Raw genomic sequence first — 26,130 nt, 5'->3', positions numbered from 1 at the left:
AGGATTTTTAATCTATGAAGCACAGAATGCATAACAAAAACATTTTCATCCACATTATTTAATTAATATGACTTCAATTCATATATGTTCATTATCCTTTAGCCCCAGAACAACAGTGCAGTGAAAAGAAGGCTTTCTTTGGGATGCAAAAACTATCTAACAGAGATTATCATAATCAAAAGTTTCAGTTCACACCTTCTTGGTAAACATCTGCTCTCCATTGCAACCATCATAATTACCTGTCTGAGAGGCTGAGTGCTGCCATTTGTGGGAGGGTGTGTGTTCTGGGACAGGGCAGTGTGTGTGTGTATGGGGTGGGTGCTGGTTAGTCCTGATATAAATGCAGGCTGTAAATGAGAAGCTTCAGATCTAACACTTTGCTGCAGAGCAGCAGTGGGCTGGTGCTGTGGGGATGTGGGTCCCACCTTACCCAGTACGGGTGAGGGGGACGGTAGGAGAGACACTGGAATGGGGGAAAGTAACGCGTTTTCAATGTGCAGAGGAGAAAGGGGGGACACAGAGGGGGTCACAGGGAGAGTCTGTCCAGGAGAAAGGAAGATGGGATTAAGAGAAGAAGAGGTTGAAGGGTGAGGGGCAGTGCAGGAGTGAGGGTATGAGGATTCACAGTCAGTCACAGCTGTCATCACCTGGACTGTGGGATACTGTGAAGAAAATGGAAGGGAAAAAGGAAAGAAAAGAACAGGGGAAAATCAAATAATCTAGACAACAACATCCAAATATAAGAGGAGGATGCATCATGATAACTGGCTTCTTTACTTTTATTGGTCTGTATAATCCAAGCTAGAAGACATCCAATTACTGACAATACCTGGGATGGATGTGTTGGTGGTAGAGAGTATGACATCTGCCGAGGTTGGAGTTGTTGCTGGACAGCAGCCGGAGCCATTGACTGTTGAGGAGGAAGTGCCTGGACTGGCACACCAGAAGCTGACTGGCTGAGATTCTGCCCATGGCCCTGTCCATCTTGTCCAAGCTGTGAAATGCTCTGACCGGCAGGAATATTCTACCGAAGAACAAGAAGGAGAGAGAGAAAAAAAGGGAGGAAGTTCAATAATGGCAGGGATTCCAGTTTCATCTTTCAGTTTGGAAATCTGCATTTCCTGTCATTGACCCAGATCACACTAGCTCATAATTTTCCATCCTGTCCCTAAGCCTAGAATAAGTCTGAAGCTGCTGCGCATACTGGAACACTGTCTACCACAGACTCAGAGTTAGGCTGGGAGGGCTGGCGGATGCAGTGGCTAAAACCACTGTTATTGTTTTCATTACTGTCTCCATTATCTCCCTTATTGGCGGTTGTCCGGGGAAACTCCTGTTTACTGGGCTGTTCCTTTTTTCATTCACCTTCTGTCCACCACCAACACAGCTGCTTCCAATTCAGCTGCGCTAAATCAAAACCGGACATAATAAAATGAGTAGTTCCAAAACAGCACTGTCTGCCATAAATAAAATGTTTAAATGCATTATTTTCTGTCCCTCCCACATTGAGATCCACAGTGACAGAGTGTTGAGACAAAGGCGTTCTACCTGATTCGGGAAAGCAGCGACGCAAAGATAGGGTTGAAACTGATGAAAAATGAAAATAGGGCAAGGTCAGGAGGAGGAAAAAACAAACATAAAAATCAAACCTGGGGCACTGTGTATGCCACCTGGCTACAACGTACTGTATAATTATCAACATTGTACTCTCACCTGTTGGGTAAGATGTGTAGCCTGACTATGCTGGGTAGAGGCTTGAAGGCTCTGAGGAGTCACTATCTGGTTACCTCCATAGCTCTGTGGAATAGCAGAAGTAGACTGTGCAGGCAGGTAATGGCTCTGAGCTGAAGCAGTCTGTTGCTGTAGTGCATTGAGGGCAGAACGTGCATAGCTTTCAGCATCAGGTAGACCTGCAGCAGGGTAACTCTGGTGTGTGGCTGCAACTTGCTCAAGTGGGGTTGGTGTGGGATGAGGTTGAGGAGCTGGGGTCTGAACCGGTTGGACTGTAGACTGGTATACATCCTGGCTCTGTTGTGGAACTGCTGTCTGCATGGTTTTTTGACTGTGCTTCTGTAGTGTTGGGGTATGTACTTGCTGCTGACCAGGAGACTGGTGGGTAGGCTGTTGTGCCATTTGTTGTTGTATGGCATGCTGAATGTCTTGGCTATGTTGGAGTTGAGGCTGAATATAAGCCTGCCCAGCATGTTGTATTAGTTGTATATTGGACTGAGTGTTTTGCAGTAAGGGCTGTTGGTGCTCTTGCTGAACAGGTATCTGTTGGCTGTAAAGTGCTGGTGTAGAGGAGCTCTGACCAGGCTGCTGACTTGGAGGTCTGACTGCGCCTTGGACCTGTTGCAGCGCGCTGGGAGCTTGTGCAGGATGACACTGGGTTGTGGCTGCCATAGTTGGGGCTACAGATGCAAGAGGGTAGTTTTGTGCTGACTGCTGTGCTGGCAGGGTGGTTGCTGCTGCTGCAATGTGTTGGTGAACTGGAGTAGGATATCCTGATGCAGCTTGGGTCTGTTGCACACTTGGATGTGTGAAGCTAGCAGCACTGACTGTATGCTGGATGTTTACTGAACATAGAGTGGCTGGAGCTGGTGTTCCAGCATTGTGTTGGCCAGCATATGGAGTAGCAGGGTAGCTGTGTCCAGGCTGGAGGTACTGCAGGGGTGTGTGGACTGCTGTGCTGGAAGAAGGCAGGCCCTGGACAGATGGCTGATTCTGGTGTCCTGCCGAACTGGCCTAAGGACAAGGAGAGAAATTCAAATTAGACTATGTTTTGAGTGAATTTTACTGGTCAGGGATAGAATCCACAAAAGGCTGATAAGAGTGCCAATTACATTAAGTCATATTGGATGCAAGTATAATGAGAGGATGAGGAATACAAATAAGTAAATTAAACATCTGTTTCAACAATGAGCAAGTGGTGACAGGTGTGCGCTAAAATAAGGACAAAAGGGAGAAATGGTAGGAGAGACCAAGAGGAGAAAGATCAGACAGGCCACCGCTTTTCCATTTAACCAGAGGCCATCTATCCCAGACGAGCTATGGCGCAAGACAGCTGTAGCATCGGGCCAGTAAAGCAGAAAGGGAAAATGTTAAAAATCTAGGTCAGTTCTGGAAGGCATTGATTAAGGTTAATCAGCAGGGAAACATGGCCCATTAAAGAATGCTGGTTTGTCCTCCGACAGGCGCAAGCTTATGATTTGTACAAGGGCGGTCAGCTGTGTAGGCCTACGCAGGCAGCAAGACAGTAGACAGGAGATCAGACCACCTCCATGCAGAATAATGCTGCATCTCCTGCAGGCTGGGAGAAATCAGTTAAGCACCTGTTGGCCCCATATGGGAAACTATAGCGACTAGTTTGCTATTGTGACCTACCACTCCCACAGCCCTGGTAACTTGCTGTTCTTCAGTACATAGTCTATCCACATAGTCCTGGAAGGGTTCCTGGTCCCCAACCAAACTGACACTCAGGAGATGACTCTTCACACTGCTGTCTTCATCACTGCAGGTAGGCCTGCGGTTAGCTGAGGAGTGCAGCAGGGAGGCTTGGGTGGGTGTGGTGTGACAAGGGGCTGCTTTGCGGCTGATTATATTGAACAAGGACTGCTGAAACAGTGAGAAATCGGAACAATCACTTGAACCTTTCAGCCGTCCATAACCAGGGGTAGTCATTGTTCCACCAGAGCATGGGTGGTGTCTCAAGTCACATGGACAGTGGTGTGTTGGCATGACAACAGGAGGACAGCAGAGGCTTGCTTCCCGTGACCTTAGAAGAAGCGTAGAAAGGCAAGCCTGGCACACGTGGCTTCTATGCATTAAATGGTGGTTATGATGAGAGGTCAGACTCAGAAGACTACTAAGGTCAGAGTGTCTGCGTCCACTTGGCGCAGGCAGTGTTAAGTTTTCACTGGTGGCCTCTGATGACTGTGTGATGCCGGTGTCACTAAAGCGGCGGTACTCAGAAGGTGAAGATGCAGGGGTGACCAGCAGCATTGGCAAAGCACTGTGCAGGGGAGCCCCATGCTTAGCCTCTGAGTAAAGCTCAGAGGGGCTGAGTTCCGTCTGATTCTCTGGCACTGTGGGGTTGGGACTGACTGATCTCTGAGACTGAAGGAGGGCATGGCGTTGAGCAATGTGGTTTGCCCTGTGAGTGTCAATAACAGGGGCACTTCCTCTCCGGTCTGCAGCTCCCAATCGAGTCATGAGATCTGGGCTCAGTGTTGCTCCCCATACTTCACCCTTTTCACAGGAGTGAGGTCGATCTGTCAGAGAAGGGCTACTGCTCTGGCACTGATCAAGGAGCAACCCAAAAGCAAAGCACAAGTTACTCAAAATTAAGAGATCATAACCCAAAGATAAATACAAATATGATGAGAACAAACAAGCTTGCTTGCAATGACATAAGAATGTATGAAAAATGCATGTAATGTAATGTTAATGAAGACTACAATGTTAAAAACATGTTAATGTTAAATATGTTATTTAGTGTGTATTTTAGTATGTCTGAATGTACATGGTCCGCTCGGGTGTGTTTGCTACTGATACGGACCTGCTGTGTTGCCATAGTAATAGGCTCCAACAGGGACTGGTAGAGGACACTCTGCTGGCTGCTGTGGGAGTCTGAGTACACAGTGGACCCCATGCCACTGTCAAGTGTGCCGTCTGCTGCAGAGACACACAAATTATGCACTCATAAATCTGTCAAAGATTAAGCTCATTTGTTTCTGGTGAAGAACAGATTCTCTTACATGTCACTGAAGTGGCACTTGCTGGTAGGTTACGCAGCCTGTTGTGCTGGTCTGCCTCTGGCTCTTCTGGTTCCAGCAAAGGCTGTCCTGCACGCACCACACCAGCAGAGATGCCCTGAGATGGTGTCATCTGGACCCGGTGTCCCCCTTCACCATGATCCTCTGCAAGTGCAGCAGACACTGTTCTCTCTCTTCTCCATTTGATCAGTGCCACACGGTCCCTGATCGACTTTCCCACAGTCTTAGCATCACTCTCATGGAAGAAGCCAGACTCAACCTGACAAAGAAAAGGAAGAGCATGACTTCCAGGATATTTTTAGCATTGAGCATGTGAGAGAAAGAAAGGGTGCACTAAGAAGGGGAGCATGAAAAGGAAGAAAAGGAAAATCTATTTTAAGGGGATAAGAGCAGTAGGGAACTATTCCTTTTGTCAGGAGCTTGGTTCACTGTTCACAACAGAACTGTCTGGACTGTTACATCTGCAAATAACGACGGAGACACTATGCATAGAACACATGTTGTTCATGATATAAAACGTAATTTAAAAACATAGTATTTAGGTATTATTTAGCACAAAAGCCAGATTGAATTAACCAAAAAAAGGGAGATATTGGCCCATCAACAGAGACAAATCACATCTCTCATGTTGCCTGTTTAGAGAAATTACTCAGAGTGGAGGAGGAGTGACTTGGCACGGGAGCATGCTGGCCATACAATCTCATTGTACTGTTGGTCCACATGTCCATTCTCATTCCCAAGGCGATTAAAGAGAGGCCTTCAGTTTGTTTTTTTTTCGCCCAACTTCACAGCCTGGTCAAGGCCAAAACAGCAAAGGAAAATGAGAGGGAGAGAGAGCAGACAGGAAAGACGGAAAGAGATGCATGGGAAAAAAGAGAGAGCACCAAGGAAAAGAAAGAGAGAGACTGTAAATCCACCTTACGAAAGTGATTAATATGCAGACCTCTCAGATGACTAAACTTCTGTCTTTCATGTCTTTACTTACACATGATGTGCAGGCACACTGTGATAGCCCCATATCCTGTGTACTGTGTGTGTGTCAGTTTATTATTGTTAAGTTTGGTGTGCATCTCCCTTCTTTGTTGTCACTCACACATTGGAGACTTCTTTGTGCAATATCTGATAACACATTGCAGATGCTGCTCAGTCCTGAAGCAATACATAGGCTTAGTTTAAATCTGTTTCAAAGTTTGTTTGAGGCCATTTTGAATAGCCCCACCAAAAGGACAATGCTGAAAGAACTTATCCTCCATGTACATGTCTCACTGACAATTTGGTCCATCTAGTATTCCTGATAATGTGTACCAGTTTTAGTTTTCCCAACAACAAAAACTGTTTAAGGCTTCTAAAGAACAAACCATTCTTCAGTTAAGTCGAGCTGTGTGTTAACTCAGTCTCTCCTAATCATACCCCAATAAATACTTGGTGCATGGTGCTGCAGAATGTTAGATGAGTGAAAGAAATGCTCAAGGTCGTTATTATGATGACTCCCACAATGAGAGAAATCTTCACTAAACGGCATCAGATAAGATACTCACAGGCCCTGCAATAAAAACCTGGCCCAGAAAAACTGGAGAAAACCATGTAAACAAAAGGGAAAAAAATAAAACCGCAATCACTGTATTCCTGGAACAGCAGAGTAAGTTATCACTAGCAATCTGCATTTAAGTGCATTCCCCGATGATGAGATAGGAGTACTCCCAGCAGCTAGAACACACCAAGCCACAAAGACATGCAAAGCATGGCAAACTGCATAACTAGCATGGGTTAAAACTAATTTATTACTGAAACTAAAATTATTCAAAGGATTTTGAAAAGGTGAAAACATCTAGATGACAAGTCAATATTTTTAAAAGATAGACAGCACAGTGTATAACAGACATACATAAAACAAGTCACAGGATTCCAATTTATCTTCAAATATTTAAAAAAAATTTTTAAGCATTTGAGTTAGTTAGCATAGTTCTTCTGACTATGCCTTCAATTATTTACTCACCATCTCTTGTGCCACATTCTCTGGGATCTCCTTTTCCAGGTCAAACGTGAACTCGATGGCTCCACTCTCCTTATACTTCCCTTTTAACTTCTTGTGGTCCTCCACCCACAGTTTCAGGGCTATTGAGGGCTTCTTCCCATCATCCTCCTCAGCTAGTTCAACCCTTACACCTGTGTCCTCAGCAAAGAAAGCATGGTTCAACAGGTCCTTGATGGTGTACCTGGGAGAAGGAACACCAAAGCTCAAGAAATGTGTACTACACCCACAGATGCTACTTTTCTGTCTTTGCAGACAGCGTGGACACCAATACATTTAGCTGTGTTACATGAAATCTGATTTGCTGTCTGCAGCAAATATAATCCATGTCAATGCATGATGTAATTGCTTTGTTAGAGACAAAGTCACTCACTGAACCTAATCTTGCTTCAATTTTAAAAAAGCCACTGGAAGCTAATTAAGGGTTATTTCCCACCCCTCTGTACACAAACTCATTATGTAACAGAAATGAAAGACACCCTGCAGATATGGTGGAGACTGCAGTGCTGCTGACAGCCCAACTGTCAGCGCCACAGCAATGAAGCGGGGGAGGTGAGGCAAGGCATGAAAGACGAGAGGGCACCTTGTGGGCCCTTTTGGCTGGACGCTGGACAACGATGGGGACAGTCACTCACCGCTCCTCTTTCTTTTGGCAGATGCACTCCCCAATAATCTCCTTGATTTCAGGATCCACGACCTTGTTGTAGCTGGCTGGCTTCACTCCCTGAGGAAAGGCAAATATAAACAAAATGCTGAGGACACGCTATGAAGGGATACTGGGTTGATGAAAAATAAAGACTTAGTATCACACACTTGCACCATGTAGGCTTATCGACCTTGACAGTGCACAGCAGCTGCGGTCAGCTTGAATCCATGTCAGCTGCAATGGATTCTAAAAAGCGTGAAAAGCATCCATAGGAACCTCTCAAATCACTCCCGTACCATAGTCAGCATCGCTTCATTTGAACACTGGACAATGACAGCAGGAGTAGTTTGAGAAGTTTCTATAGACACATTCATACTTCTCAACTGCTAGTGTTTGATGCTCAATAGATTTTGGAGCACTACTTTTAATATGGTGGAATATTCTTAGCTCAGCACTCTGACCTTCCTTACTAATCTATTTTGCTGGACGTACATCTTGCCCAGTTATTCTCTCCATTGTGCAGTATTATCTGTGGTGTTGAAATAACTTGCGAGATCATTCATTCGTAAAAGAGACACTTACTGCGTTTAAGATATAAAGTATATGCATCCTCTGGATTAACATTCCTACCAATTATGCAGCTCCATGCTGTATGCGCTCAGGGAGTAGTATAAAGCTATCAGGGTTTCTCTTTGATCAGTCTCCTATTAATATCCTGCAGTGGTCCCTGCAGGGCACTCTAATATGCATATGGTAACAATGCAGAGAACAGTATCTAGAGACAACTGCACTGATGCTGCCCGACCATTAATATGGGCATAGAGGCCTCCTCTTCTTTAAGAGCTGGTGAAAGAGTCATCTCTCAGATTCCAACTCTGCCAAGTCTCAAGAGTGGAAAATCAATACTCTTCATTAAATCAGGAAGTCTATCATGACTTTAGACAGCCCCTAATCTAAAAACAGTTTGCAGTATGCTTTCCTAGCAGAGACACACTCACTGAAATGGAATGGAATACAGCCTTTAGGCTTTCTCTAAAAAACAAAGAAGATTTGGACCCCTCCGTGACTCCATATGGCTCATTAGACTCTTCACCCAAGAAATTCAAGGCTGAGGATCCATCTAGCTGAAAACAACAGAGCAGCTCTTGACTCTAAAAAGCTGCATTTCTGTAATTAAAAAGTCCCTGGACTTATTATATTAATAAGGAGCTAAAAAGCATTTCTGACATTACTAGGCCCTATCTTACATGTTCAGTAAGCATGACTTTGGCTTATTGCAAAATGCACACTTCAAGCATAGTCTCTTTTAGCAGACTGTAGCATAAACTCTAAATTATAGTTACACAGAATGGCTAGGAGATTATTTACAAAAGTTTTGTTGTTTAATATATAAATATTTCTTGATATTTACTTTTAAAAATGATTAATACATGTATCGCTAAAAGTTGTTGTGACAGCTTAAGCACAACTGTTTTGTCTCAACAATAACAGAACAATGTAAATATTGGTATACTGTCACAGATATAAGGTTATTATGGTTGTCTTATTTTGATCATTTTGGGATTATGAATTTACCTATGTAAAATTGTAAGTTAAATATTTACCCCAAATATCTCGCTTCTGAAACAAAATGGAAAAATGTACAGTACAGTACGTGACTTACACTAGTGACTTTGCGGTATATCTGAGCAGCATTCTGACACTCTGAGTAGGGGTATTCTGAGGTGGCCATCTCTAGCATACACATGCCAAAGGCGTAGACATCCACAGCCTCATCATAGTGTTCCTCATACATCTCTGGAGCCATGAACTCTGGAGTGCCTGATGAGAGAAGAGTTCCCAATGGATATATGTCATTTACTTCTTTACTGTAAGAACCATTCATCCACCAAATTACATTACAAAGCTCCTACCTATAACGCTCTTAGCAAAAGAAGCCGCCTTGAGCGTTGCCAGTCCTAAATCCCCTATCTTGACCGAGCCAGTAGGTCCAGTGATAAATATGTTATCACATTTGAGGTCCCTATGGATGATGGGAGGGGTCCTGGTGTGGAGGAAGTGAAGACCTTTCAGGATCTGTCTGCACCAGCTCCTCAGCACTTTTGGCTTCATTACCTTGAAACGCTTTAGGTAACTGTAGGAGAGGGAAACACATTACCTGACAATCATACGAGTTCAGTTTCTTTTCTTGAACACACAATAGAAAAGAAAAAAAAAAAAAAAAAAAAAGAGTGGGTAAGTTCATTTGAACCTGTGTAAAAATCTGTCTATGGCACAATTTGTTATTTTAACATGTGATGTTTTCTTTCCACTTATTTGTCAGAGGAGTTGTCTGTACAATATGTGCCATCAGCACTCACGTTTTTAGTGTTCCTGACGTCATGAGCTCTGTTACTAAAACAATGCACTTCTTCCCTTTAAGGGGTGACTCCCAAAAGTCATAGAAACGGACAATGTTGGGATGTTGAAGACCCTTCAACATCTCTGCCTCCTCCTTAAAGCGCTGACGTTCCACTTTTGACAGCTTGCGATCCTAGAGGAAAGACAACAGATGCAACGGAAAGAAATAATGAATATGCAGCCCTAATGATAAGATCTTTTTATCATATTTGCTTCACAGGAACTAGCAGATGGAAGAGGGTCTCACCTTGGAGGCACTTCCTTGCACATTTCAAATTCATGCATCCAGTATGTTTTTAGCAAATGAGAAATGAGAGTGAGCAAGAGGGAGGTTAGTGGCAGTTGTTGCCCCATATACACATCTCTAATTGGACCATATGTATATCAAAGCTAATGACACTCTACAGTTTGTGTGTGGGGTAAAGAATTAAAATCAGTAGCTTTCTCAACAGTAACAAGATTCAAGCTGCATAAAGAGACATTAAAGGGTGACAAACCACAGTGACTGTAGGAGGAGAATGAACCCACACATTAAACATGGTCACACCCACTACACACCACAGCTAAAAAGGTTCATCGATCACTTGCTTGTTCACTCTCCATCCACTATCTATTGCCCCCCCCTTTCTCTTCTTCCCCCACCATATCTGCAATCCGTCTCCTACTCTGCACCCCAACACCAACCACTCCCTCTTCCACAACCAAACATCCCCCGCACACTCAGAAACACATCTTCAGTAGCTGCTCCTTCTCAATCCCTTTCCTCGCAGACTCTCTGACCTCGCTTTGAGAGCACCTTGCTCAAGGTAGTGGCAAGGGTTTCTTTACCGCGATTCCAATTCCCTTTCTTTTTTTTTTTTTTAAACCACCACAGCGACAACTTACATAACAAACACACACGTACACTCAGCACGGACTAGAAGCATGACCCCACCCCTCACAGAGACCGACGACACTGACGGTGGAACACAACCTAGCGAGATCTAATCTATTTAATTATTCAACCACAGTGAACTCCCTGTGAGATGAAAAAGCAGAACAAATACAAAATCAGCCTGAATAATCTACAAATTAACAATGAAGCAAGGTGTGCTGTGATACAATGTGTTGAGAAGAGGAGTGATATGATGATAGAGCATGGCATGTGTGTGGGCGCATGTGACTGTGGGATATCAGGTTTGTGTGCAAGTGTGCGGGGGGTGGGGATTTTCACTGCACTCTTCCAAAGTCTTATGAATAATTCAGCTCTGCAGAAAGCCCTTTCTACTGAGGCGAGCTGAGCAATGTGGGGCTGGGTTATACCCATGTGCTCTTTGAGCAGCACATGGACCGAAGTTTACCTGAACCACAGGTCGAAAAGGAGAGACATTGAGGAATGAGACAGTTTAAAGCACATTTTTACCCTTGAACGCTACAGCTTTGCTGCCTTTATTACTGCTTTATCTTTCTTGCTCATCATTTCTGTTGTCATCTTTCAGCACTCCTGCTGCTTTTCCTAAATAATCTCCTTACCCCCATCATATAGTGTTCCCCAAGTCCCAATCACACACTTCCATTTGCTCTCCCACTTCTGTTTTCCCTCTCAGCAGACATTGGGGCTTCTGCATAATTCAGAAGCCACATGTAGGCACAGAGGCGGTGTGCACAGCATGGTGACATACTCAGACAGATACATATGCACACTAAGAAGCTAGAAGAATGTCATTCCCAAGGCGCGCGCACACACACACGACAATGGATATTACAGAAGCATCAATATACGAGTCTCGTTAACTGCTTCATCGTTACTTTGAGGGACTGAGCTTTTGACAAGTGTGACTCATTATTACATTAGAAATGAAGCGCTGCTGCAAACAGATCATCTACTGTGTGTTGATGTATGTTTTCAGAACCTTATGAAGCCTGCGCTGTACATGTGGGTAAAGAAAAGGCTCAGCTGGCCATAGCAAGGTGTGGAGCCATCCAGCCGAGGTTAAACACACACATAGAAAACCATACTGTGCAGCAGGGACAGAAAAATAGATTGTGGCATTAGCAGGACACAATCCATAAAGCTGTGTTCCACTCGGCTGCCACCCACTACATCCGTAATGCTGAACTCTATTAGTTCCACAGCCTTGGTAGCTCATACAGCAACACAGACATATCAGAAAGAAGATACCAAAACAGTGAGGCCTCTTGGCGCTATGGGGACCAGGTAAAAGATTAGAATATTAGTCCTGGGAACTTTGCAGGCTAATATGCCATGTAACTGCAAATCTATGTGTTGAAATCAAGTTCCTGGCCTAATGTCACATGCCGACGCATGCTGCCCATTTAGGAAGAAAGCGCCTTTATTGTGGCGATGTGGCTGAAATCTGCTGAGCTACCTGAGATTTTAAGGGTAGATCAACCAAGCAGTAAAACAGTTCCCAGTTAGATGAGCAGAGTGTTTTTTAATATGAAAGGCTTTAGCTGTTTTCCAGCCAGAATGTGGGTAAAGCATGGCTCAAGCACCGGCTTTGTTTAGAGTTTGAATTCCAATGAGACATCTATGTTACAGAATGTACAGTATGCTCTGGTAGATGGTATCACTTCAGGTGCCTTATCAAAGTGGAAATGTTGTTTAATACAATTCCTAGCCAAGTACACTTTTAAGTACCTATATTTATTTGAACATTTTTAAGTGTGCCATAGAATGGTAAACTCGATTTCCCTTGGCATAGTTGAATAAAATTAGTTCAGTACATGTAATTGACATACACTGAGCCTCAATCTCCATCGTTTCCTCCTTCAAATGTAAACCTTGTGCATCCAAAATGCCCCCTGAAAAAGGGGCAAATGCCAGTTAGCGCTAGATGTTATGTAACATCTGGGATGTTTACGTTCACAAAGTTACATAGCCTACGTTACAGAAAAGCGGTCATATGAGCTCACAGAGCTAGAGCTGTAGGTTGTGCAGTGCGTCTCACAGAAAGTGCTTTTACAGTCCCTCTGATGTTCTCTGGCTACTCTGCCTCTACTCTGGGATTTATGAAGTTTCCTGATGGACAGATGGCTTTACTTTTTGCTAACTCTACAGGTCACTAACCGCTAGCTTTTGCTAACAGTAGCTTCTGTTATCAGCTGGCTCTGATCCAGCAGTCCAAAGCTTCTCTAGCTTCTGTTAGAGGTGTAAACACCAACACAGCATCAAGCTTCCAGTCTGGGCAAAATCAGCAATAGGATGGCTAGCTGCATGGCTAACTGAGTAGCTAACTTAGTAGCAGCTGCTGTTAGCAATAGTTAGCTGCTAAAGTAACCAGTAACATATAAACTCTGTAAATTGGCAAAAGTTGAGGCAGAGCAGCTGGACGACATCAGAGGGAAAACCAGACAATATTTCTCCATCAACTTCGATCTAGTTTCAGTATTTGTACAGTAATCAATGAGGCCTGGGGCAGGTTCAATCTCAAAACATTTTGCACTAGTTTGCAACATTTTTGTATTGAACGACATGTTTCCTTGAAACAAGTATTGAACGACTTGTTTCCTTGTCACTGCCCAAAGTTTGTAAAAGGCAGCAAAAGGCAGTTTGCTTGCGTACACAATAGGGTGTTCAGGGCACCACCGTTTCCATTGAAATAAACGTTTTACTATGTGTTTTTGGCACTGAACTCAGCCCTAGTCTTGCATAGCAGGCCTTATTTCAGCACGGTGCCACTAAATCGCGCCCCTCTTCTGTGCTTGGGGAAGTTGGCCAATCAGAAGCAAGTGGGCTTTCAGGGAGGGGGGGTTTAAGAGACAGGAGCTAAAAGAGTGTTCAGACAGGGTGAAAAGACAAGTAGAGTGTATGAGAAATACTATGCGTTTGGTTTTTTTAACCTGTCCTTCCCCGCAGCCTGGCATACAGTGTGATATATAATACAATGTGTTTTATGATCATATAACTAATTTCTAGTAAAAACCCTAAATACAAGTATTAACCAGAAATGAGTATTCTACAGCACCTTTAAACAATACTTTCTAAGTGCAACATACTGGATAAGGAAACAGCCAAGACAATGGTGAACCTTAGATTCTTGAAGTGTCTGATGTAGGCCTGGAAGCTACTCTGTGTACTGTAGTCAGCATCGATGATCAACCTTGATTATTGGCATATCAAACCATGCAGAGATCAGAGAAAACACTCAACATAAATCTGTCAAAGAAGGAGCATCCTTCATGTGAAAACGTCTCTGAAATATTCAGCTCTCCAACAAACAAGAGTACTAAACAGTCGAGAGCTCTGCAAGAATGTCAAAGGATTTACTATTACATGGGAACTTCTGCCACGAACAGAAGCGTAAAAAACAAAAACATGCTCAAACAACATCACAAACCCAAATGAAAGTGCAAGTATGTGAATATAGGTGACAACAGAAAGATGCAGCCAAATGTCCTTGAAGGGGCCTCGTTTTGTTCGATAGAAAAATGTCGAAGTCCCACAGGGATTGAGGGGTCTATAGGATGAGTGTCTGCAATTGATTATCCACTAATAGAATCAGATGGCCCCGGGGGGGGGGGGGGGGGGGGGGGGGGGGTCACAGACTCACACAAGCACACAACACACAAGTGAGTGAGAGATGCTGATGGTGTTTTCAAGCACAGAAACCTTCAAATTATAAAGCTGAAAATCTCTCTCTCTCTCTCTCTCTCTCTCTCTCTCTCTCTCTCTCTGACATTTATCAAGATGGATTCTTCATAACATAAATTAAATATATGAATCAGATATTATAAATGATCACGATATTCTGAAATACGGAAGAAAAAAAAAACTACTTGTATTAATGGGCCTTTATGAGGGGGTGTTAGGTACCCACTTTTCAACAATCTGCCTTTCTTGACACTCATACAAAAATTGTACGGGACTGGATCATTATTTTAAACCTCACAAAAGTCCCCCCTATGAAATGAACAGTTTTTTACTTTTGGCTTATTGTTTACAGTGCACACACAAACTAAAAAGAGAAAAGGCCAAAAGCAAACACACAGAGGCAAATAGAACAGGCTTCATTCTTGAGTAAGAAATCTTAAGACCATTATGTTTTCAAACACTAGCCCAGATGGGCCTCATTTATTAAAGTCACCAAACATCTGACCCAAGCGACCATCTAGACACCAACCAGTCTTTCCTAGTGCTATTTATTCTCACAATAACCCAGATGAGGCCAGAACAGTTCACAGGTTCTTACCCAATATTCATCTCTCTAATATTGGAGGACCAGTGAGATCCACAACCAGAGGAGGAAACTTATTAGTAGAGTAAGTTTCAGCAGTAGAGAGCCAAATTAAGCGGTCTAAAAAATAAAAAAATTCCACAGCTTTGGGTTCCTAATTACAATTTCCTCTTTCCCCCCCATTAACCTGGCCTTAACTTGAACCTTGGTTAAGGAGCAGATTAGCATCATATGGGTTTAGTAACAATAGTGTAACAGGGATTTATATTCAAACAGCTCTACTGTAAAACCTAAAGATCTAAACCCATTGTGCACGATGTATGTCCAAGAGGCCAAGGAGATGAAAAAAGAAAATTTTTTACTCAAAGATTTATAGTCTAAAATCGGATGCAGATAGATAGCTAGATAGCAGGCTAGAACAGCTCACACTCGCAGCTGGCCACACTGAAACCACAGAGCAAAAAGGCCTTTTATCAATGCAATGATAAGCCTAGGTTGAGTCACAATATGATTTGATGCTTTGTTGATGCATGCAGGACATTTCTCTTTAGAATGATACAGAACACCACCCCTTACGCTGTGTCGTACGCCCAGCTTATTTAGACATTTCAACAATGATGACACGGACAATTATGGTCATGACCGATCACAACATGAACACTGATCTCAAAGTTGAAGAAGCTATGCTAAATTACTTGGCCACCCTGCCACCCTCTGTACCCATTTTTAATAACAGGTGACTATTGCAGTACTTCTGCTGCCATAACAAAAGCTGGTGCAGGGCAAGCCATGAGCCAGCAGATTGCCTGCAGCTGAATGGTGTCCTATCAGTCATGTCTGCAGGGGAATTCACTCTGTTATCTCTATTTCAGTGTTACCCTGACATGCAGCCTCTCTCCACCCAAGCTGTGCTGAATTGCACACTGGCACTCAGGGTGGTACAGTATAGTATTTTAAACAAGGAGTAGAGTGTTGAGACTGCTTAAAGACTAATAAGAGAGCAAAAATGTGCAGGTATTACGCAACCTTGTCAAGGAGTTGCCTGAAAGACAGGAACACTGTCGCAGATGACAAGCCACTGTGATAATAAGACAGCAGTACTGTTAAAAATCAGCCTATGACCATATTACTACGCTGCAGTTTGGGTGTGAAGAGAGCTAAGAAAAATGAGAGGGATTGTGATAAGGAGAAGATATGAGGAGGAGATGTATGACACCACCACACCCCCAGCACCCTTAGTTAATGACAAAGCATTATGTCACATATGCGTTTATTATGACTAGAATGAACTCCAAGTGGACCTTAGTGAAAGGCACTTATGTTTGTTGCATGGGTGTTTAAGTGTATGAGAGTAAGCCAATGTGGATTAGGGCAGGAAAACCTCCTATAAACCGCTTTCCTGTCACAGACCAAATGCGTAGGCTGACAAACAATCATTTCTTTGACAGACAGACAAAGAAACAAATCGTTCTGATTACACACTTGCCTACTCACAAAACTAATGCTGCTTATGCAATGGCCATGACAACTGCCAACTGATCACATTTTTGTTTAGAACCTGACTTGAGCTGGATTTCTGAGGCCAACGCTGACATCAATTGGGGCTGGACGATATGGCCAAAAATGTTATCACGATAAAAAAAAAAAAAATCTCTCGATATTGATAATTATCACGCAAGTATCAAATCGTTATTTCTTTCGAGTTTAAAGGCTGATTTTTGCTACTGAGTGAAAGTTGAAGAAACCTGATGGTTAATTGTGGTTTAAACTCTTCTTTATGGTAAACACTTGATGCCAAACAATGAATAACTTCACAAATAAAAAAAAAGAATTATGCAAAAATCTTTGCCAACAAATATTCATGAATAAAAAAGTAAGTTTTTCAGTCCTCAACAAAATAAACATATTAACATCTTATTATCTTAATTAAGTCCTAATTCGTGTATGATTCAAGTGAATAAAATCTAACATTTATTGAATATGTTATTATTATTGGAAAAAATTATATCGTGATAATTATTGTTATTTTGTCCAGACCCAATATCAATATTTGAGTATTTAAGTATCTGGAAATATATATTTTCTTTGTCAAATACACACAAATATTCACAACAAGGATCCCTCAAATTTGCTGAAAGGTAAGACATATGAAATATGTAATGAGGTAAAGGCTATTAACAGTTGAAGACAATTATTAAAGCTGACAACAGAAAATATAAGATAACAGCGCATTTCTGAATTGTAAACTTTACTGGAGATCAGTCTTCTACAAATAAATGTTAACAAAAGGCTTGTAAAATTAAAGATAAGTCAAAGATAGATAAAAATGCAGCATAAAAATCTTTGCACACTGCAATGTTTTTCCATTAACATATATACAATGCATACACTTTTATGAAATAAGACATTAACCTCCAGGGCAAACAGGAGCACAACCTCACACAGCAAAAGCCACATATGCAATGAGTCTTATTTTTTAGGCCGTCATCTACTGACTAACTTAATTACAAGACAAGATGGCCAAACCCTAACCCCAAATCAGAGTGGCTAAAAAAAAAATAAAAATCTTCCATCAGATGCACAGTGAACAGACCTGGTTAACCTCCCTCTAGTAATACACGGGCATGAGAACAGGGTAAGTCACTGCGATTCAAAATACCCTCTTTAACACTGGTCTCCTTGATGCTCCTCTTCAGTAGTGCTGAAATTAGCGGCTTAATCAGACGGTCAGCTGACTTTTAACACTAATGTATAATGATCACTGACATCATTTATCCATTGTGATTCTGCAGTCGAGCAGCAAAGATCAAAATAGACCATGTTTCCTTTGCTTATTCATTTCTAATTAACGAGGCTTCAAAGTGGACAAGAGGCAGCGTTAACCAGTGTGTTCAGCAAAACCCGAGGCACGACAGCTGGCAGTGACATCTTCATCACACACTCCAGCACGGATACCAAACATCCCTGCTTAATGGTAACACACAGATACTCAGACCCATTGTAAAAACCTTACAGTACCTAATACAGCTAGCTACACATAACTGTGGTGCTATGATACCCAGGGTGGCATTACCAGCCAGCTGCTCCAGCTCGACACTAATATTCACAAATGTGATCAATGCCCATGTAAGTGACAAAAGCCTAATGAAGCCAGTGTGGACTGGTGCAAGCCATAAGGCGTGGAGAGTGGAACTTTTGTGCCTCTTTTCCCACATCACTGATGATGAGGGGTGGAGCTTAGACAAGGCAGAGAAGAGCGGTGTACTGGGTAAAATTGTCCTGAGCTGAACTGGGCGGCCTGGCAAACCCGCCTCCCTTGACCATTTTATCAGCCGCTGCAGTGTGGGGGCACGGAGCCAGAGAGACGGCCTTGATTCGGCATAATACGCTGACCCAGACTAAACACCACACAGGCAAAAGACAAGCAAGGGTTTGTTTCCTGCATGGAGAATTTAAAAGCAGCCACTTTCTAAATGTCTGAGGCACCTTTACCAAAACTCAAAGTCTGGGTAATCAACAACAAAAACCAATTTAAAGAATGCCATGTTAAATGCATCACTGACAACTGTAACTGCCGACCAATGCTCCAAAGTTGCTGTTGGTAAAACGACGGCATACATTTGTCAGGTTTGAGAGTAGACAGAATATAGGACAACAACTGCAGGAGGAAGGAATCAATGATGAAGGGGAAAGTCAAGAGTGTTACAGAACAACTGGTTTTCCTGTTAACCAGAAAGATAACATCTACAGAAGCTGCTTTTTTTTTTATAAATGATAAAATGTCAAAACTGCAGAACTAGCAGAACAAAACTGCTAGATCAAGAGATCCTTTTGCCTCTCTCTCTCTCTCTCTCTCTCTCTCTCTCTCTCCCCCTCTCACATTTTTCTAATATTTTGCTAATGATGAACATAATATCATGAACACCTTTTAATATAAGTCAACCTACAAATTATAGCCTCTAAAGTTACCACAGATTTAAATCAGCAACTCTGATGCAGTACATATCTTAAACTTAAAATCTTTATAAAGTTAGGATTTTATTAGGATTCCTCAGTATTTCTGATTAAAGTATTTTAAGTATACAATTCATGTGACATACCAACAGCATGTGCTTTCTATATATTGTGCCTTGGGCATTATTTTGCATAAAATCTAAATTAAGGCTCAGTAGGTCACACCTTAGGTACCATATTTGCCTCATTATAAGCCAAGGAAAAAAAACAATCTGCAATCACTGAAAACTCCTAGATGGAAGCACAACATGTACAAAATGTACATAATCACAACCATACAAACATTTCAATAGTGATTACTAAAGGTAAAACAGAAAAAAAAAAAAAAACGCAGTGCAAAACTAGATTAATCTATCCAACAGTGAACATGAGGGGCTTTACATTTTAAAAAACGAGCTGTCAAAATAAATGTTAACAGTTTATGGTCAGATGAGAGTACTACTGCGTGGTCATTTGTTTTTCCACTCATTACGTAAATAGGTTAGTGACACAGAGGTCAACTAAACTGTGTATTAAAAGTAACCTTTGTCTTCATATCATAGAGCCCTTAACAGGAAACAGAGGAGCTCCAGATTAGTTTATACAAATAACCATCGTAAATTCCAAAAGGGATTACTAGTTCTAATGACACTTTCTATTGTTGGGGGAGGGTCGAGGCAGGTCAAATGCCATTTACTTATCTTTACTAATCTTCATCAGTTCAAAGTGTGTTAAAAGGTGCGTCTCTGGAGGTTTCTCACGGATGCCTGGTGACATCAATAAAGAAGACAATTTAACAGTTAGTCTCATGTGCAGGCGCAGAAAGCCCAAATTCATATTCTGACTTGGTACATGATATTGATATAACTGTAAGCAATGTGTGTCAGCTTTAATAAGAGTCTGTCCATCACTGTTGTTATTTTTAAGTCAAAACAAGAGGGGGGGCACACAGGGATACAAGGGGTCAGATTGCTGGTGCATATGTGGCAAAACAATTATTCAAGAAAATAATCGGAAGATTAATCAATCACTAAAACAACCGCAGTACTCTGTAATGTACACTGTAATGTAATGTAGCAATCTCAATTTGAAAACACATGCCAGATACTTGCCAAAACTGACTGAAATACAACTGGAATTTTCTTAATACTACAAAACTGTGGCCTTAGAAGTGACAAAACAACACATCTGACAAGCATTATGAGCTTCAACAAATGGATACTAGGCTACTGCAATATGGTGTAAGGTGTTTCTATAATTTTAACCACTTCAGTATAATGAAGCTCTTTCTGCCAAACATATAACACTTAAATAAGCCTTCTGAATGCTGTAATTTTTTACAAATACTTTTAACTGTCTCAATAAGCAAAACCTTGTTTGTGGGCTCTTCGGCTGTAGCAAATGAAGGGAAGACCTTTACCCATTTAACCACACTAATTCTCAAACCACATTAACTAAAAGTGGTGTGTGTGCATGCATGTGTTCCTAATGGCCATTGCCAAATATGAAGATATACAGAAACTGGTCGCACAAAGCATAAAGTGGTTTAAGATAATAATAATAATAATAATAATCATCCTTATTTGTAGAGCACTTTTCAAAAACAAGTTACAAAGTGCTTTAACAAGTGTAAAGATGAAGATGAAGCTTGGAACATTTCCTGGCATCCTTCCCCTTTAGACAATGTAGGACTAAAGTCATAGTGTCAGACTACACCAACATACCAGGTTTTACAACTCTGAGCTACATGCCTTTGATTGCATTGTTTTACTATATACAGCCAAATAGGAAGGAGAGGGTTAGGAAGAGAAGGCAGAAAAATTCCCACTTGTACTTCTATACGATACACACACTTCTTACAAATTTTGAGATTGTGTTGTTGAGCTTGTCATTCAAATTAGTGTCATCGCTTACCAAGAAGCAAAACTGACAACATGACACTTACAAGTAAGCTTTTAATCGTTAATCATTCTGACAGAATCATTAATTCGTCTGACAGAGCAAAAGGTTTTTAATAATTCGAGCCAACAACTGTCTATGCATTTAATCTAGATTCCATTAACAAGCCTCTTTCCAACAAGCCTGTTGGAGCTATACCACAGGCCACATTACTGTGGCTCAAACAGGCTCGTGCTCCCTCCCTCAGGGTCTTCAGTTGGCCGAGTAGCACGGGAGCTCAGGCATGCATGAAGATGAGGCCACTGATAAAGCACTGTTAACTACAGGCACTGGGTCTGGGTCTGGCTCCCCTTGCTTCCCTGGGCATCTTAATGCCAAATGGGCTGCAACAAGTGACCCACTTGGGCATATCCAACTTTTCCTTTTGTCATCTGAGGAGCCGAGAAATTGCTGTCGTTAGCGCTATACATGCTAAATCAAAGAGACGGACATCAACTATGCTCAGAAACAGATTACCATCCTATTACATAGCTCAATCCAGTGTCTGGAACGAAGATTTTGACCTTGTGAGTCATGGTGTCATTTGTGGGGGTTTGTTTGGTTCAAGAATGCCCAATTCTCCTGCACTTACTCAGAGATAGGCAGCATCATATCACTGCAATGGTATCATTGCCAGCTCTGCATTCACAAGCTGGGAAACATCTTAATCTACAGAACAAGCTCACTGCCAAATACAACACAGAACTCTGCACAAAGTCAGAAGTTAACTGTCTGCAAGTCTGCGCACAGCGTTCAACACAGAGATAAAAATCTAAACACAGGGCCACAATTGGCAGAAGTTTCCACAAATAATTTCCAGTGAGCAATGATAGAGCGAGTGTTTCTCCTTGACAATGAAAAACTCACAACAGGCACCTTTCTTACAGATTAACATCTCTGCCTGAGCCAAGGCCATCTGTGTTATGCCAGCAGCCTGGCACAGGAACAGCAATGTGGGGGAGATGGGCATGGGAGGATACAGAGAGAAAACTAAACACAGGGCCAGATTAAAATTAGGCAATCTAGTCAAGAAAGCCATGTGACCACTGGAAAGAGGAAAAACAGTGGAAAATCACAGTCATATCACTTTCTCTCCGTCTTCCACAGAAAGCTACTCCGTCTTTCGCCGCAATTCTCTCAGCACATGAGTGAACATGCATAACATAGGCAAACAACTTCAATATTTTCGGTGCACTCTTAAGGCTAAATGATAATGGTACTTACAACAGTCTTTATAGTGATTCTTCACATGACAAAACGACCACATTAAGCATGCTGATAAAGTCAGCTAATGTCTCTAGTATGAAAACACATGCCAAACGTAGTCACAAACGCACTGGTTAGTTGAAGTCCTAAAAATTACAATTCCTTATAAAGTTTTGCATTTACTGGTCTGCCACACTTTATTTGTCTAATCTAATTCAGCACCACTGTAACAGTTTAATATTGAACTTCTTGTCTTAAAGCACTTAGATGGTTCAACTCACTGGACAGTCGATTTTATAAAGGATTAATCAACATGACATCACAAGCAGTTCTGATCAACTGAAGGAGGCACCACGTGAGACCATACTGACACACAAAGTCGCTGGGCTCACTAATGACCGAGGGAGAGCTCTGATTTAAAAAAAAAAAAACATCCTTCAGGTCAGCATAGTATTTTGTTTATCCCATTGTTAGTGTTTTTACATACGACCGTCAGCTCAAAGCTACAATATATGCAAGAGCAACTAGGATAGATCAGACCATGACTGTGAAAGAGGACCATTTGTATTGTGATTAACATTCATTATTGACTGTCCACTAGAGGGGGTTTTAATATGTGTCAATAGGGGAAAATAAAATACAGTAAATTGGTTCCATATCCCATCATCCGCCAAGTCCAATTGCAGCTCACTGTGGTCAAACTGAGGGAGATGTGGGATTGCTCACCGCTACTATCAGTCTGCATGACATCCTCGTCCAAATGCAGACCTCACAACACCCAGCGCCGCAATAGCTTTACTCATTCCTAGCCAATGGCATGTTATCTTCAGTCCAATGATGAGATGCGTCACTGCAATGTGATGCTAAAGTCATACAAAACCGGTTTAGTTCTTTCAATGCGTCGAACACTCAGCATTCTTTAGTCTCTCAGGTTACTGACGCAGCACGTTTTGAGTACCCTGGGCATTAGTATTCACTGAAGCCACGGGACCGCCACACGGTTCCCAGCAGGCTACAGCTGACTTTAGCTGCTTCCTGTCTGCCTACCTCCTGTTGCACAGAGGGAGGGAGGTAGGCAGTAGCACAGTTCATAACATGCAGACACACTGCTGGGACAGAGCACGCACAAGCGTCTCCTGCGCTGTCCAATCTAATAAATGTGTTCAGTGTCATTACCTTACAGCAGGGCAAATGATGAGCGAAAAAATTAAGGATGGCTGAGCGTAAACTGTTGAAAACAAATCCTTAACATTTTTAATCTGAATTGCAAAAGACAGAAACAAAACACAGTACAGGTTTTCTTCCTTTGAGGGGGCCAGTCATGCTTCCTGTAGTTCCCCCTAAGCCTCCTGGGAGAGAGAGGGAGAGAGAGATAATCCCTGCTGCAGTCTCCAAAGGACGTAAATAATTAGTTAATACCTTTGCAGAGTCTAAGCTGGTGATTTTCCTGTGTGTCTGTGTAATGCAAGACAAGGTAGACTCTCCTTGGGCATTTGCAAAACTGCTGATCACTATACTTCAGTGGTGGTATGCATCGCCACATCAGCAGATAATGCTTGTCGATTGGTCTGTATAAATTATTAAAAATGTTGTGGTAACCTATTTACAATTAGTCCTAAATGGACTCCCTCATGAGACTCTGGCTGATTGACACTATAATATCATGCGTGAACCTTCACTGACAGAGAGGGGAGCAAAGAGAGGCTGCTTCCTGTGAGTCAGGCATTCCTCTGCTAATATTAATCACTGACTAAAAAGAACCAAAAAACAACTTACGTATTTGTTGTAGAGAACGTGTGAAGATAGCTATAACTAAATGACATTTTTTGGTTGAAAGTGTCTCTCACACTCATCTGCAAGTACAAGGTTTGTTTTTTAAAAGTGTTGGGTGGTATAGGTAGCTGTTGCGTGTGCATCGTCTATTCTTAAGTAACACTATGCTTGGATTTCACAGAGAGCAACGGTAAATATGATGGACAGCTTTAGCATTTTACCTGAAGCTCACACCAGGCAACTTCCACCCAGGTCTCAGTATCCAGGCCTTTGTAGACCGTCTTGAAGGACCCTCTGCCCAGCTCTATGTCAAATTTGAGGAATCTTCCTCCTGGAGATGTGGAGACTGCTTTCATCTCTGCCTCCTCCTCGTTCTCCTCACTGGCTGCCTTGATAGCGGTTTTACCAGCATCACTGTATGCAAGATTCAACGCATCTCCACCTTTCTCCTTCTCCTCATCGGCACTGGCGTCTTTTTGCCCACCTTGACTTTCTGTGCTGGAACCTTCCTGTATCCCGCAACTGGTCCCCCGCGTCCTGTCCACTATAGTTCGCAGGTTTATATTTAGGATCTTACTCCTGTTATCGCACTCAGGTGCTTCAAACGCCTGTTCATCTGTGTCAGAGAACCACAGACTTCTCCTGATGAATCGCTGATGCACAATCTTCTGATAACTGGATGAAGGATACGTACTGGGGTCACTCCCACCCCTCACTACTGAGTCAACAAGATTGACATTTCCATCACCTATGGCCTCATACATATTTAGGCCCAGTTCACACTTAGAGTTGGGTAAAGATGGATATTTCAGTTCTTGGTGGGCCTCGGAGCTTGAATTGGCCTCCGGCTCCATGGTGATCTAAAAGTTCAGTCACTTGGGTTTCCAGGTCATTCGTGCCATGGCTAGACTTTCAACCTGCAGATGTAGAGATGAATACCTGCAGCGCCCACTCGGTGACGCAGTTTGCCAGCAGAGGCCTCTAGCGACACTGGGATAGATGGCATAGATGAGATTTCAACCGATTTCAAGAGCTGCAAAAGAAATGTTGTCACTTATTGAAACAAAATCCAAGAATTCCTGGTGTGTAAAGCAATGCTTAAGGATATACATTGGTTTTATGAGTGTCAGCCATTACGGAGGTTGAGTTAGTGGTTTTCAATAAAAGCAGGTGGATGAAAAGACAAGCCCACGAGTTAAAAACGTATTGTTGGCAGAAGCCATCAGCTTCCAGGTGAACGAAAAACTAACGTTAGCAAGCTGGCTTTGGCGACACAAGTTAATGTTAACTTTGGCTAGCTGGTGTGAGATGGGGTTACCTTAACGTCACTGTTCAGATGACAATAGGTTAGCTAGTCTTCAAACATTTTATTACAGCATTTAACCAAGGTGGGACAAAACTTACCTTAGTTCAGAAAGCGAGGAAAAACGAGAAAAATAACCTCGGCTACAGACAGGCTAGCTGTACACGACACAGACAGACCCGCCAGGTCCAGTATCAGAAAGCCTTCGCTAACGTTAGCCGATTGTCCACGGCAAAAGGTGGACTTTAAAACGCCCTATCTGCCCATTATCCCCATTTCCACGTATAAAAGCCACCCGAACGACCGCAAACAAATTCAGGTTCAACTCTGCCTTTGCTAACTGAACACAGACTCCATATTAACGAGTGAAAAATAAAGAATACGTTGTATTTGTCTCCTCTTTCAAGTCCTTGCATCCATCTCTTCGGTTGCAGTGAACGATGCCGAGTCTCTCCCGTGGTTGCTGTATGCACGGCGTGTAGTTAAAGACCAGTCGGGCCGCTTTAAGACACAGGGAATTTTACTTTGCCTGTCGTCCCCTCGGCAATTAATTTACGCAGAGAACTGTTTTCGCTTGTCATCGCCTCTCCACAGGTTAATAAAACGGAGAGGAGCACAAATGTGTTTCCCATTCAGCTCGCTTGGTCCCACGCCCCTAGTAACGACTGGAGGGACCGTCCAATAAAACACAGCACGCTGGGGAACCACAGAGAGCCCACTCATGCTGCTGTACTGTTCAACATCTCACGTGAAAACAATGTCTAGAATCAATGCAAGTAAACTACAAAGCGGTTAAATGATTATTTCTTGCAAAAGCTTGTTATCGTCTGTGAAAATTTCTTTCACGCCCTTCACCAACTCATCCAATCACGTGCCCCTCTGCCTCT

The 26,130-nt window shown here is 42.5% G+C and overlaps 1 protein-coding gene across 6 annotated transcripts in view; it reads right to left on the bottom strand.

Moving 5' to 3' along the window:
- LOC123975045 (serine/threonine-protein kinase WNK2-like) overlaps nucleotides 1-26,049 on the bottom strand; it is a 42,367-nt gene extending 16,318 nt beyond the window's left edge. Inside the window, exons 1-14 of one of the 6 annotated variants that reach the window (XM_046056156.1) lie at nucleotides 25,345-26,049; nucleotides 24,162-24,973; nucleotides 9,814-9,986; nucleotides 9,367-9,587; nucleotides 9,117-9,274; nucleotides 7,443-7,531; nucleotides 6,772-6,991; nucleotides 4,758-5,034; nucleotides 4,559-4,671; nucleotides 3,385-4,299; nucleotides 1,714-2,745; nucleotides 1,549-1,587; nucleotides 830-1,024; nucleotides 240-662 (exon numbers count right to left, since the gene is read on the bottom strand). In XM_046056156.1, the coding sequence (XP_045912112.1) occupies nucleotides 240-662; nucleotides 830-1,024; nucleotides 1,549-1,587; nucleotides 1,714-2,745; nucleotides 3,385-4,299; nucleotides 4,559-4,671; nucleotides 4,758-5,034; nucleotides 6,772-6,991; nucleotides 7,443-7,531; nucleotides 9,117-9,274; nucleotides 9,367-9,587; nucleotides 9,814-9,986; nucleotides 24,162-24,794 (4,488 nt within the window). In that variant the 5' untranslated portion in view covers nucleotides 24,795-24,973; nucleotides 25,345-26,049. Of the gene's footprint in view, nucleotides 1-239; nucleotides 663-829; nucleotides 1,025-1,548; nucleotides 1,588-1,713; nucleotides 2,746-3,384; nucleotides 4,300-4,558; nucleotides 4,675-4,757; nucleotides 5,035-6,771; nucleotides 6,992-7,442; nucleotides 7,532-9,116; nucleotides 9,275-9,366; nucleotides 9,588-9,813; nucleotides 9,987-24,161; nucleotides 24,974-25,344 lie in introns of all 6 variants that reach the window. The other 5 variants (XM_046056155.1, XM_046056157.1, XM_046056158.1 and 2 more) reach the window with 5 other exon arrangements.
- Nucleotides 26,050-26,130: the final 81 nt, after the last annotated feature.

This window comes from Micropterus dolomieu, linkage group LG08 (genome assembly GCF_021292245.1).
Source record: "Micropterus dolomieu isolate WLL.071019.BEF.003 ecotype Adirondacks linkage group LG08, ASM2129224v1, whole genome shotgun sequence".
Taxonomy (NCBI): domain Eukaryota; kingdom Metazoa; phylum Chordata; class Actinopteri; order Centrarchiformes; family Centrarchidae; genus Micropterus; species Micropterus dolomieu.
Note: the sequence above shows the minus strand (reverse complement) of the source record. Positions and strands in the feature narration are given on the sequence as shown.